The following is a 12,911-nucleotide window of genomic DNA, read 5'->3' as shown; positions in this document are numbered from 1 at the left end:
AATTAGATCGTACATGACATATTTTCCACCACACAGTAAATCTGGGAGAAGAGCAACTAGAACTAATTACTCAGGATTATCCTAAACCAAGTGCATGAATCCCAACAACCAATCTCTAGTCAATACTGCTGCATCCTCACCATTCCTGCAGTTCCTTTATTTGCATCTGGGACTTATTTTATAGCTCTGTGTCTAAAAAAACGTCCTGGTTCTTTCACATTTGTGTACTTTTGGCTAGCAAAAAGATTAACGGAAGAAGTACTAAGGTCTCTCAATCCTTGAGTGCTCTTGGTTGCATTTGCATTGAAAAGAAATTAGATTTGGTGCCAGCCTAAACTAAAACACAGCTCAAACTCATTTCTCCTCCAAGGCTAATTTGTTTGGCTTTTCCAGCCAAACAAATGCTAACACTCAGGTATTTGGAATGCTAATTAATCCAGATACACCCACACTGTAGTAGTTCCTCAGGGCAGCATCTTCAGTGAAACCAATGGAAGTTCTCCAGAAACCACAAAGGAATTTGTCTCTCCCTCCACCAACAAAACCTGCATGAACTACATTTATCTTCATGCATGAAGACACAGAACCAGAGAACATAGTAAGAAATGTTTCAAATAATTTTAATAATCCTACCATTTCTAAGAACACATCCGTAGTTGTTCCACCTGCTCATCTGCTTAGGCCATGCTTGTTGTTTTGCTAACAACATTTATCTGCAGCAGATCACAATGGTCCTTGGGAGAAAACTCCAAGTGCTGATCATGGTGGCATCACAACCTACCATCACGCTATTTCTGGGTTATTATTCCACTCTGCTTCTCTCAGCCCCTGGCCTTGAGTGTCATCTTTTAAGCTATGATCCACACTCACCTGCCCAGCAGATAGTTTTCTTGTTCCAACAGCTCTTGCTATTCCATTTTTGCTCCACTACTGGCACCCCTCCCATTCAGATTCGTGGCTTCTCCATACAGTTACACACCTTCACATGTGCTTTGTAAGAGGGGAGGCTGAGAGGGAACGTGGGCCAAGAAGCACTGACAGCCCATTACACTTTCATCCAAAAGCGTAAGACAGATATGTCATCACTCCTGAAAGTTGAAAACACAGCAGGACGAAGAAGCAGATAGCCTTGTGTTACCTGAGGGAGAGTACGGCTTTCTCATTCTCCAGAGTTTGATCAGCTGGCTCCAACACAGCCTTCCTAGCCCTTACCAAGTTTCCCTCCTGTGTCCACAACCACTCCTTTAAAGTGCTACCTGGCTTCCCTCTACACCCACTCTCCTAGCAGCAAGCCAGCTCTGCAGCCTACCTGTTCTGCCACTTCTGGTTTGCTACTCCAAACAAGCACAATCCCTTTCCTGATCTTTGCCTGCAGCTCCAGAGTGTCATGCTTGTCAGAGTAAATCCAATCTTGGCAATGCCTGTGAGGGCAGAAAACCCCAATCCAGGAAATGCTTGGAGTTAATTTCTTGGGGAATCTTACAGGAGAAGACAAAGCCACAAGGTCAGGTGCAGGAAAAGGTCAAAAATGGCATGCAGTGCCAGGAAAGACATGATCAGAATGAAGATGCCTTTCCAAGAGAGAAAGCAGATCAGATGCCCCTGGGGGAGTGAGTGAAGCAAGACAGCCTTCTAGGGGTGCTGCTAGGAACTGAGGCCCTTGCCCTTCTCAAGCAAGGAAGGGGAAATGAATAGCACAAAGAGATTTCATGAAGCTTTTCTTCTTTTTACACTAGTTCATACATTGAAAAATGCTTGACAGTTTAAGGCACATATCCCTGTCGTACTAAGTCTACTCCCAGGTGTGCAGCATGCTCGTAGCTCTCATCAGACAGGAAGCAGATGGATCCCAGAGAGATTTTTCTTCAAAAAAAAAAACAGAACAAACCTTTAACACACAAGCGTAATGGAGATGCTCAGTCCAGGAACTCAGGCTATATCTAACCTGAAGTACAGCACCTGAACCGCACACAAAGTAGACACAGAAGCCTCAGCTGTATCTGGTGATCTATTCCTATTGTGCTGCACTGCATTGTAAGGCAGACAGCCTTTGTGTCAAGGTAGACAACCTTTGAGACTCAAAGGTGAGATTAAACAGAGCACAAGGTTAAACTGGTCCAGCAATTCCTACATTTCTCCTCTGTTCTTATGCCATACTGCAGTCTTTTATGATAGCTCCCCGTTAATATCTTCCCAGCTGAATATTCTGTATTATGATAGACTTCTTTCTTCTTTATTACTTGGTTGTAGTTATTATCTTGCATTAAATTAGAAGCCATTGCTTTTAAATTCTCATCTGCAGAAGAATGTATTTTACTGCAGTAATGATACTACGTACCCAAATCTTGCATTTAAACTCCTCAGGAATTTCAATGATGTGTACAATAGCAATACATGAGAGCTAGAAGAACTTTTTTCCCCCTGCCCAAAGGTGTTCCTCCCATTCTTCACTGTACATTTCAATTTAGTACACATTGTCCAATCTTCCAGCTTAAAAATATTCTTGTTTCTCTGTGGGGAGAACAAAAAACTGAAGTGGGAGTTCATAAGACTAATTCCAACAACATCACAATTCTGGTGTCTCTATAGGGAAGCACTTACATTTTGGACAATTCTTCTGACTGAAAGCTTTTGTTGTGAAAAGTAAAACACTTCCTCACCATCCCGGCCTTGGAAAAGTTGATGTCAGCAGCATTTTAATAGCATGTGCTCTGTATGTGCCAAGCATGGCACCCCTTCTAGTACTGGCAGATATTAATGAGCCTACAGGATCCTAAACTAAGACACTGCAACGTACTCTTGGAAGTCTCCTTTAGAAGCTCTGTGGAAAACACAACTCATCAATTACAACATAAGTAATCTATTTGCTTAGATTTCAGCAATGTGTTTACATCCTTCTTTTTATAGAGGTCTTATAGGAGAAATCTACAGGTTTCCCAACTTTAGTTATATCTTCTCTCAGAATCACAGAATGAAGGTACCTCTGGAGGTCATTTCATCTTTCCACCCTGTTCCAGAAAGATCACCCTAGAGCAGATTACACAGAAACACATCCAGACAGTTTTTGAATATTTCTAAGGAAGGAGACTGCACTATCTCTGTGGGGAACGTGTGCCAGTGCTCAGTCACCTTCACAATAAAAAAAAAAAAAAAAAGTATTTCTTGATGTTCAGAGGCAACCTCCTAAATTTCAGTTTGTGCCTCTTGTCCTGGCACTGGGCACCAAAAACCCCAGATCTCTTTCTGCAAAGCTGCTTTCCAGCTGCTTGAGCCCTAGTGTGTAAGGGTGCTTGGGGTTACTTCTGCCCCAGTGCAGGGCTTTGCACTTCCCTCTGATGAGTTGCCTGAGGTTCCTGTCAGACCATTTCTCCCTATTTCATGTTGAGGTCCTGCTGGATGGCACCACAGCCCTCTGATTTATCAACTACTCCTCCCAGTTTTGTGTCATCTGCAAGCTTGCTGAGGATACACTCTGCCTCATCATCCAGAACATTTCTCTTCTGATATCTGCTCTTTTCAACTATTCCACGATATCCTTGTACAAATCTAGTTAAGAGAATACTGTTTTCAGAATTGCAGAGGATGTTAACCACTCTAGCAGTAATACCAATTCGCATTCCATTATTTTTTTCCAAAGCATCACAGAAGTGACCCTGCATTTTTTATGCTTTTTGAGAAAGCTCAATTGTTAATTTCTTTCCCTTTTTCAACTCAAAAACAGGAGGAAGCCACAGCCATAGTCATTGGCTCCCGCTTTGGATCTAAATCCCAATTTTACCAAAGTTTACAGATGTTCAGATTTAGCGTTCCACGCAAAATCTATCTTTAACTAAAGTGGCATTTCACTGTTTTAAGAAATGCTGGCTTAGTAAAACTTAAAACCATGTAAAACATATATAGAAGTTCACATATGTGACTTTCACTGCCACAAGTAACCACTGAACTCAGCAACTGAACAACCTTTCAACAACAAGGAACCATCTCGTATGGCACCCATACACTGTAAAACATGCCAAGCACTCTCCGTTAACTCGCAAAGTCCAAGCACCTGATCAACACCTCCAGGAGCTCTTTAGCATGTTTTTGACAGAGCAACTTAGATTTAAAGCTTTCCAAATGCAATGAGACTTTCATTGATATCAAATGTAGTAAGATCACTCCCCACAGTGAACAGAAATATCTGAAGCTACAAACGGAATTAGGAGGGCTAGAGTAATTAGCAAGCATGAGGAGGATCTAATCATGAGGGTACTTTGGATGACTCAGCCTCTTAAAGGCCTTGGCTTCTCTGGAAAAAATTAGACCTTTTTGACTTGGCAGATAACATGAGCACACATCGCCCTGCACATATTCGAACATGTTCATATCCCTTATTGCTGTCTTTCTTACAATTGATTATGTTCCCAGGCATATCTGAAGTAACAAGAATTTGATTCCTGCAGGGATTTCTTTCCTCCCTTTACTTGCCTCTCTCCCACCCTGCTCCCCATTCAAAATAATACACATAGATGACAATAACTATATTTACTTGAAAAGGTACTATTTATCATATAATGCTAAAACTTTTTTTTTTCTTCCCAAACATTTAAGAAAAAAATGTAGTGATAATAACAAATGCCATATTCTGAATTTTTACTTTATAACAGAGTATCTCGGCAAGAAAAAGCACTTAGTGATAGCAAAACTTGGGAAAAGAGGCCCTTAGAAATTCATGGAGAGATAAAATGGTAACTCTTTTTGAAGCTTAATATCACTACTCTGTGCACCAGATTAGAATTAAGAGAGACTAAAATCAGAAATTAGTTACATTTAAATTAAAAAAAAAAAAATTCTGTAACCTCAGTTCTGAAAAGGGTCTAAATGATTTTCACACTCACAGTTGCTTGCTATTACTGAGGCTCCTATTGCAAAAAATAAAAATGTAACAGGTATAGTTGAAGCAATCTGACAAAGAAAAACACTTATTTCACTCTTCAGGTATTCTTTTATTGAAAAATTCAAAATTAGAAGTTTCTGAACAGCACCAATATGTACTCAACAGATAAATGCATATGATCCTGGAACTTAAAAATTCTCCTTTACCCTACAAAAAAATTAAAAATCAAGCAGATTTCTAGTTCTCTCCTCTGAGCATGCAGGAAGCCAACAACTATGTTCATGTTCCTTCTTACATTGCATAACAAATCAATCTTTCCTTCGCAGCACTCAAGCCATCAGTAAGTTTCAAGTAGTCCTGAAAACTGTCCTCTAACCTCCAAGCAGAGAACGTTTAATAAAATTACAACTGACAAACAGATAAATTTATCCATTAGATAAAGGGATATTGAAAATATATTACTCTACCAGCCTAAGAACTGAAAAAACAAAACTGGTGGGTTTGGTAGGAGCCATTTCCTTTTGATTATGATAATTACATTGCATTTTTCCTACATTTCAGAAGTCCTATTTCTAAGTAAATAGGTAGGAATAGCCCAGGGCAAAAAAGATTACAATTCATGCAATTTCTGTTAATGCAAAAGTTGTAATTCAAGAGCTACTTTAAATATAGTAGAGGATTAACTCACTCAATTACTACTTGAAATAAGTTAGAGAAGCCTCCAGCACTTCAGTTGTGCAAAATGCTCAGAAAAGCAATTGTTACATATGCAGGTACCCTCCCACCTTTCCATCCTTCTCCAGCAGTCACCCGGTGGTATTACTCACTGCACAGTTGTTAAAAATACTTCCAGTGCCTTCCCAGTGAAAGGCAACCCAAACACCACAGCTCTCTGCAGGAAGAACCCAGTGCCCAGAACGCTCCCCACAACACCACCAAGAGCTCTCACCAGAACCACGGTTTTACAAAATACACAGCATTACAGGGAGAAGTTAAAAAACAAAACAAAACAAAACAACCAACTAACCCACCCACCAAAAAAACAAACCCACCCACCATGTCCCCAAAAAGACACCAAAACAAACAAAAAAAACCCCACCAAATTTACTTAAGAAAAAAAATCCTATATCCTCTAAGTTGCTTTTTCACTACAGGAAGCATTTTGCACAATCTAAACATGATCACTGGGTACAATCAAGCCACGATGAATTAATCGTATTTTGCAGTCAACCCAGGATGTGGTTTACTTTATTGGTATACAAGGACACACTTCTTTAAACTGAATACCGAGCACTAGGCATCAAACAGTAAACTGATTATCAATCATTATTTTGGATATGAGATTATAATGTTTATCACTACTAGCGTGATGCCATGAGGATTGAAAATGTTCTCAGAATATCCCAAAAAGTTCCTGTTGGAGTATTTGGAGACTGGAAAGAAAACTAGCAGAAAATATAATTAGTGAAAATCAACATTAGTGGGTATAAACAAGGAAATAATTATTTTCTGTTCACATTTTTGTTAGTTCATACAAAGTCTCCTAGAGAATTGCAGAGGGGCAGCTGTGAAGCACACAGCCAGTGTTACGTTCTTCAGCACTTGCAGAACAGACTTAGGACAAGCAAGTGTTCTACCACTGTGGTTTACTTCATTTTCACATTTTGTAGGCTAGTTTCATTAGTCTTGCTCAAATATTCTCCATTAATCAATTTTAGCTTGTGAGATTCACTGTTGAAGATTCACTTGAAAGAGTAAGCAGTAGAACTGAGAGAGAAAAATCAAGTACTTGTTTAAAAATTCAGCCATCCCCACAAAAATCTTCATAAAATACAACTGTCTGGAGAAAATTTACATTTCATGAGGATAATCACAATGTGCTGGTTAGAACACAAAGGCTCTAACCACCTCTAAATATTCTAATTTCTTCTCATATTTAGCAAATTTGCCCCTTCTATAACTATGCAGGCATATTCTAATTTATTTTATAAAAATCATTCAGTTGGTTTAAAACTAGGAGGTTTTTTTTGTTTGATGTTATAATCTGTATTACAAATTCTTTCTATTTTTTAAATTATTTTAGGTACTTGTTCAGCAATGCAACTTCTTTTTTTTTTCACAGCCACATTAGCTTGAGCAATAATAATGAAGCTGAAACAACTTTATTGATGTAATTCATAACTTCTTCCTATTTGTAAAACATCATTTTATCATCTTGGTGGCAAGCAGGCAACTTCAATTCAAATTAAAGGGTATCATTAGTGGAAGCATTCCACCAATGTTTTACCCGCTGAAAGCAGGGTAAAAAAACCTAAGCACACTCTAAAGGAAGGTATAACATTATGCAAACACAGCATAACAATTCCTTTCCATTTCTTTATTTAAATAATCATTCTCATTATCAAAAAACCCACTGGTATGCACTAGATACTCCATTAAAACTTCTAATCAGAAGTTCAGGTCATTTTACTGAGTGTTATATTTAAAAAATAATAATAAACAGTAACTGTTCACACTGCTCCCTCTTGAGAACCTTACTTTGCATTTGCTAACATTAACTGTCATTTGCTATCACCCTGCCTATGCACTGATGACATGCTAACCACTGACTGATGCCTACGACTCCTCACCTATGAGGACCTTTCATATTTGGTGCTATAATCAGGACAACAAATCTTTTGATAGATCTTTGTATAACAGAGACAAAGACAGAAGGAAAACAGAAATAATTGTATAGGCAGTGGTTGTACTAAATTAACCACTGACTTGTCATGGACATCAGGAAAAGCATAATAAAGCAGTCATTCAGGCAGTTCTGGCAAGAGTTTTTGCTGAATAGATGAATAGTGAACGCTTTTTCTTATCCATTTCTCAAAATTCAACTGTAGCCTGGATGTTAAGACATAAAGAGGTCTGAACCAAAGATGACAACCTAGAGTAGAGGCCCAGAGGAAAAGCAGATGATTAAGTTGCCCACAGTGACCTAAACCAGGAACAGCAACAAGGTCCAAGGGAACAGTATCAGCAGCAAAATTGAAGTCATGTTCAGCCCACAATATGTGATGGAATGTCAGAGGCTGACGTTCAGTAAAACCAGAGCTTTGGAAAGTAGGAGGCACAAAATCAAGTGAAGGCTGGTAGATAACCAGCTAGGTTGACAGAAAACAATTGCACTCAAGAAAAAGTTTAACTTGGCTGAATAAGGCTGTAGTGAGAAAATTAAATTTCTGTTACAGTAGTAAGTCAACTACTCTGGAAATTACTGTATTTTTTTAATGTAAACTGTTCGCTTCATTTTAAGCCAGGAGAAATATTTCATGTAAGTGATTCAGTGCAATTCCATCACAGTGGATTAATACAAACCTTGCAAAGAATATCAGATTCTAAGGACCTCTTTGTTCTTTCATCCTATCAATCTTATTTATGGTATTACATTTAAGCACAAGAATTCACTTCTAAAAAGAAAGGTAGAAAAAGGAAAGCAGTTTGCTACTTTTCTCACCTCTTGCAATTTTAGTGCAAGAGATAAAGACCAAAGAGGAGATCAGATTAGTAAATCAGTAAGAGGAAGAAAATGGTAGGAATCCATGAAATCTACCTGGATGGCTGCCAGGTTCTTCTGTTCCTGTGATGGAGCCTCATGGACAAAACGCAGCCAATTAGAATGGCGTGGATTGCTTGCATCCAGGACATAAAGGACCTCACCTTTACTCCCACGAACCTGAAACATTAAAAATAAATAAACCAAGCAAAATTAAAATTGTTTACCAAGCACACACAAACATGTAAAACACTAAGGAGGCATGCTTGCACTCTGCAAGTGAATCTTACATTCAACAGGTACTCACAGCTGCGGTGCACATTCACCATTTTGTATAAGCATATTTATTCACCTCAGAACAGGGGGGCAACTCAAATCCAGCAATTGGTGTCGGCTTCCTTTATTGAGCTGCCCCTCTCTTTTCTTAGCCTTTCCTTTAGTAAACAAGTATTATGATTGACTCCTGGGTCTCCCAAATCCGACATGGTTACTGGTAATTATGTTCTAGCACATCCTATTCACCATCTACAGCCAATTCCTAAAACCATCTATTTCTGCCTAGTTTCACACCCAGAAGCATCTCAACCTTAACTGGCAACCATTACAAACAGAGTATGTCCATATCTGAATTCAACTTTTCCACTATCTTTGCCACTTCCCTCTTCAGTAAAGTTGTTAGTTGCTCAGCTGGCTTCCAACCTGAATTATCAGGTTTTTTCCATTCCCATCCCACTACTCCATCACTAAATGCTCTTTTTGCTTCTTCCTCACCAAATATAACTTTTCTTCTTCATGCAAATTCCAAATCCATTTATTGAAAACCATATTCCTCATTTCCCTCTCAAGTCTTCTATGGGTTTGATTTTGTGGGTTTTGTTTTGCAATTTTTTTTTTTCCTTTACCAAGGGCAAAATCCATCTTGCCTGTGGATGGCACACAAGATAGATCAACACCATATCAGGAGCTTTTGGCTATCATTAGAGATCCATAGAATTTCTATGACTGACAGAATTCCAGCTCACATTGAAGAAAACAACAACAACAAAAAAACAGAAATAGAAACTTACTATCAACAAACTCATTCTTCCCCTTCAAAACACAAAGACATACTGCAGAAAAAATACAGCTGCCACTGCAATATAAAAAATGGCTTGTTTTGTTTTAAGTAATAGATCACTTGAATCTCCACTGATACAGATGACAGAGAGCCATACAAAAAGGTCATACAGCCACACTATTATTCCATGTGATTTATTTATATAATGAACATATTTTCTTTTTCATCTGTCAACAAGAAGTATCCAGACCAGGTATTTCCTAGGAGCTAGGGATTTCAGCTATGTGAGATCAAAATTAGATAGTCTCCATAGCTTTGTATTTAAATTGCTCACATTCTTGCTATATTTGTTTCTAATAGATGTAATATCATATTTCTTCAGTACGACTGCTTAAATTACCTAAACATTTAGGATATCATTGGAAAGAAAAAACTGTGTTCCATTACAATAATAGCTGGTGACAGCATGTTGTTCTCAGATTAAAACAAAAAATCCCACTGTAGTTCTGCAAACAGTCTTCAGAATTTATTTCTCTTCTTCCAAAGGAAGACATCGTATCTTAAGAAGGACACATCATGAAAAAGTGCCAATATTTCAAACTTTTAAAGTTGATTTACTTTCAAAGACACAGATTAACCGTAGTGAAAAATATGAAACCTACACATCTGAATGCACCTAGAAACAATATTATCTAACAGTGAGCATTGCAATGAGTTTCCCAGAAAGGTTGTATTGTCTCCATCCTCAGAAATGTAGACACACAAAAGCTGTCCTAGGCAGCTGGCGCTAGTTGGACCAGATGACCTCCAGAAATGCCTTCTAACCTCAGCCGTTCTGTCATTCTGTGACTACCACCTTGGGAAGTAATCCCTGCTTGTCATTGGAACTGTTGCTTTCATTAGGAATGTGGGAATGCAATCAAACCATAAAAGCAAGCTCCAAATTTACACAAAAATACATGCTAACAGTGTATTCACCCCCTGAAAAGCCATCTGACGAGCAGAAGTACTGCCTTGATTATATTGTAATAACCATCCAGTTCTAAATATGTAATCCACAGAGCAGAACCCCACTTTGAGTGAAACTTTGAGTGAAAATGGTTAACACTGAATATTAACATATTTGAGTAAATAAAGTCAAGCTAATAGCTTTGTGATTTACCTACCAAAGTATGGGTAACAGAAGCCCACTATGTACATCCTACAAAGGTTTCCATTAGACCTTGCCTTCAGTTGGAAAGAGAAGCAGTCACGATCCTATTACAAAAATCGTATGTTACACTGTCTACATTTTCATCCATTCTTCATTTGCCTGATATTTAAATTATATAAGAATAATTTATATTCACTTCAATGTTACACTATCATCTCAGTTGTGGTTTCTCAGTCTCTGCCAATCCATAAAGAAATATCGAACACAAAGCAAAGACTTAACACATAAGGAAACTACTCATAAAAGAATAAATCCCTTAAAGACATGCTACATTTTCTATTGCTTTTTTCACCTTGCAAAGAAATAATGCTACATTAAATACACAGATGTGAGGAAGAAAAGTAAAGAAAAACAATCAAACCACTGTACTTAACATGGACTAGACTGGTGACATTGACCACTCCTTTTCTCACTGTTTGCATGGATAGGTGAGTTTCCTAAATGAACATGTACCATAGCAGTGAATCCTAAACTTAATATTTAAAACAAACTAACAAAAAGACCAGTTCTTGCTTTGCAAATATATTTCTCAAACTCAAAGCCAGTACAAGCTAATCATGGTAGTTAACGACGTAAACAGATAGACTCTACATTTTCAGTTTAAAGTAAGTGCACCTCAATGTCATCCATATTGAATTATTAACAAATCAAAATGAAGTTTGGAATACATCCCAAAGGGTGTGCTCCCTCCAATAACAGTCCACTAAAGTCCTCAGTCATCCTCTGCTTTGTGGCACGATCACCAAACAAGAAAATCAGTTTAATTAGAAGATATATCAACAAATACAAGCTAAAATGCTTACACCTAGGTCTGCTTGTAAATCTGTTCTTACAATCACAGAGACAGGGCCAGAGATGGCTGTCACTAATACAGATGTTGCACCATAGGTCCGCACAATTCTACTAGCCACAGCAACAAGGAATTTTCCCTCCTGCACCCCTCCATCAGTGACACTGGAAATCATGAAAAATGTTCTGTGCAGCTCCAGTATCTGCCCTCAAGCCTGGCAGTTGCACCAGCTGTAGCAGCAAGGGAATAAAATGGGACCACGGTGTCAAGCTGATTATGTGCTCCTCAAGAAACTTTAAGATACTGCAATTTACTTCTCTACGCCACAGAATCCAGATTCAGCATGTACATTTCTGGAGCATGACAAAAAAAACCTCCCCATACTGAATAAGGTTTCTTGTCTTTCTTTATCTCCGAGAACCCTCTTCCACAATTATTCCCATACATATCCTTACCACTTAACTCCATAGGAGACCTGGAGAACTAAACAGGATTCATTCTGCAAGAAAGCTTCCAGTCAGCTCCCAAGTGACTCCTTTCCCACCACCCAACCACTCCAAGTACCTTCAGGACAACCTGCCTACCACAAATATCACTGACAGGAAATTGCTGGAAAACTGAGGATGTATTTTAGGGAGAGGAAATAAAAAATACTTTTGTGTATCACAAACAAAAGTAGAAAATTCTTTAAGGAAGATTTTCTTAATGTGTCTGCGAGCAAAGTACTGCATTTCCCCCACATATGTGAACTGTTGCAATCTTTCATAGCTATAAGGTACCTAAAATAGAGGCAAAATATTTTTACAGCACTGAGGTTGCCTGATAATTTTATTAAGTAGGATCAGTTTCCCAATGCTAATGAAAATATTTGTATTTAAAAATTGTGACATTTGAGCTTGTCACCTGTCTACATGAATAATTCCATGTTTGAATGGTATTTTCACAGTTTCTATACAGTTGGTATTACCTGAGCTAAGCAAAGTCATCCACTTAGCTTGAGATGTGTTCCTTAAGATACTTAAGCTACAGTGGTTATTCCAGAAAGGATTTTAAAAACTATTTTAACAAGTCAAGTACAAAAGTATTTCTGATTGATTTTCTAAGGTCACCAAACTAAAAATGCTCTTAAGTCATGAGACCACTCCTAAGTAAAAAAAGATTCAGTCATCTTCATAGGTCAACAGAGACCTAGAAGGATTGTATGATATGCCTGTTCCTGTTTAAAAACAGGAAACAGGACCTTATCCCTATTTCCTCTAAACAAAGGGGTACATCCGCAAAAGTTGAAGCTCCCTGCTGTAGTTCAGTAGACCATCTTGGTTTAGGACCCATTTATTGCTGAGGCCCTTTCAACCACTGAGACCAAGATGTTCCTTTAGTTTCTGTAACCAATGGCAATAACTTGGAGTTTCTATTACCAGTGAGTGATGTGAA

General features: G+C 38.2%; 1 protein-coding gene across 5 annotated transcripts in view; it reads right to left on the bottom strand.

The window, feature by feature from the left end:
• The window catches only part of PRDM5 (PR/SET domain 5), an 87,475-nt gene that overhangs the window by 63,304 nt on the left and 11,260 nt on the right, over positions 1–12,911 (bottom strand). For all 5 annotated transcript variants that reach the window (XM_042796517.1, XM_042796518.1, XM_042796519.1 and 2 more), the window contains exon 3: positions 8,475–8,597. In XM_042796517.1, the coding sequence (XP_042652451.1) occupies positions 8,475–8,597 (123 nt within the window). The remainder of the gene's footprint in view (positions 1–8,474; positions 8,598–12,911) is intronic.

The sequence above is a fragment of the Tyto alba genome, unplaced genomic scaffold (genome assembly GCF_018691265.1).
Source record: "Tyto alba isolate M040663 unplaced genomic scaffold, T.alba_DEE_v4.0 Super-Scaffold_23, whole genome shotgun sequence".
Lineage (NCBI taxonomy): Eukaryota > Metazoa > Chordata > Aves > Strigiformes > Tytonidae > Tyto > Tyto alba.
This window is presented reverse-complemented; position numbering and strand designations above follow the sequence as displayed.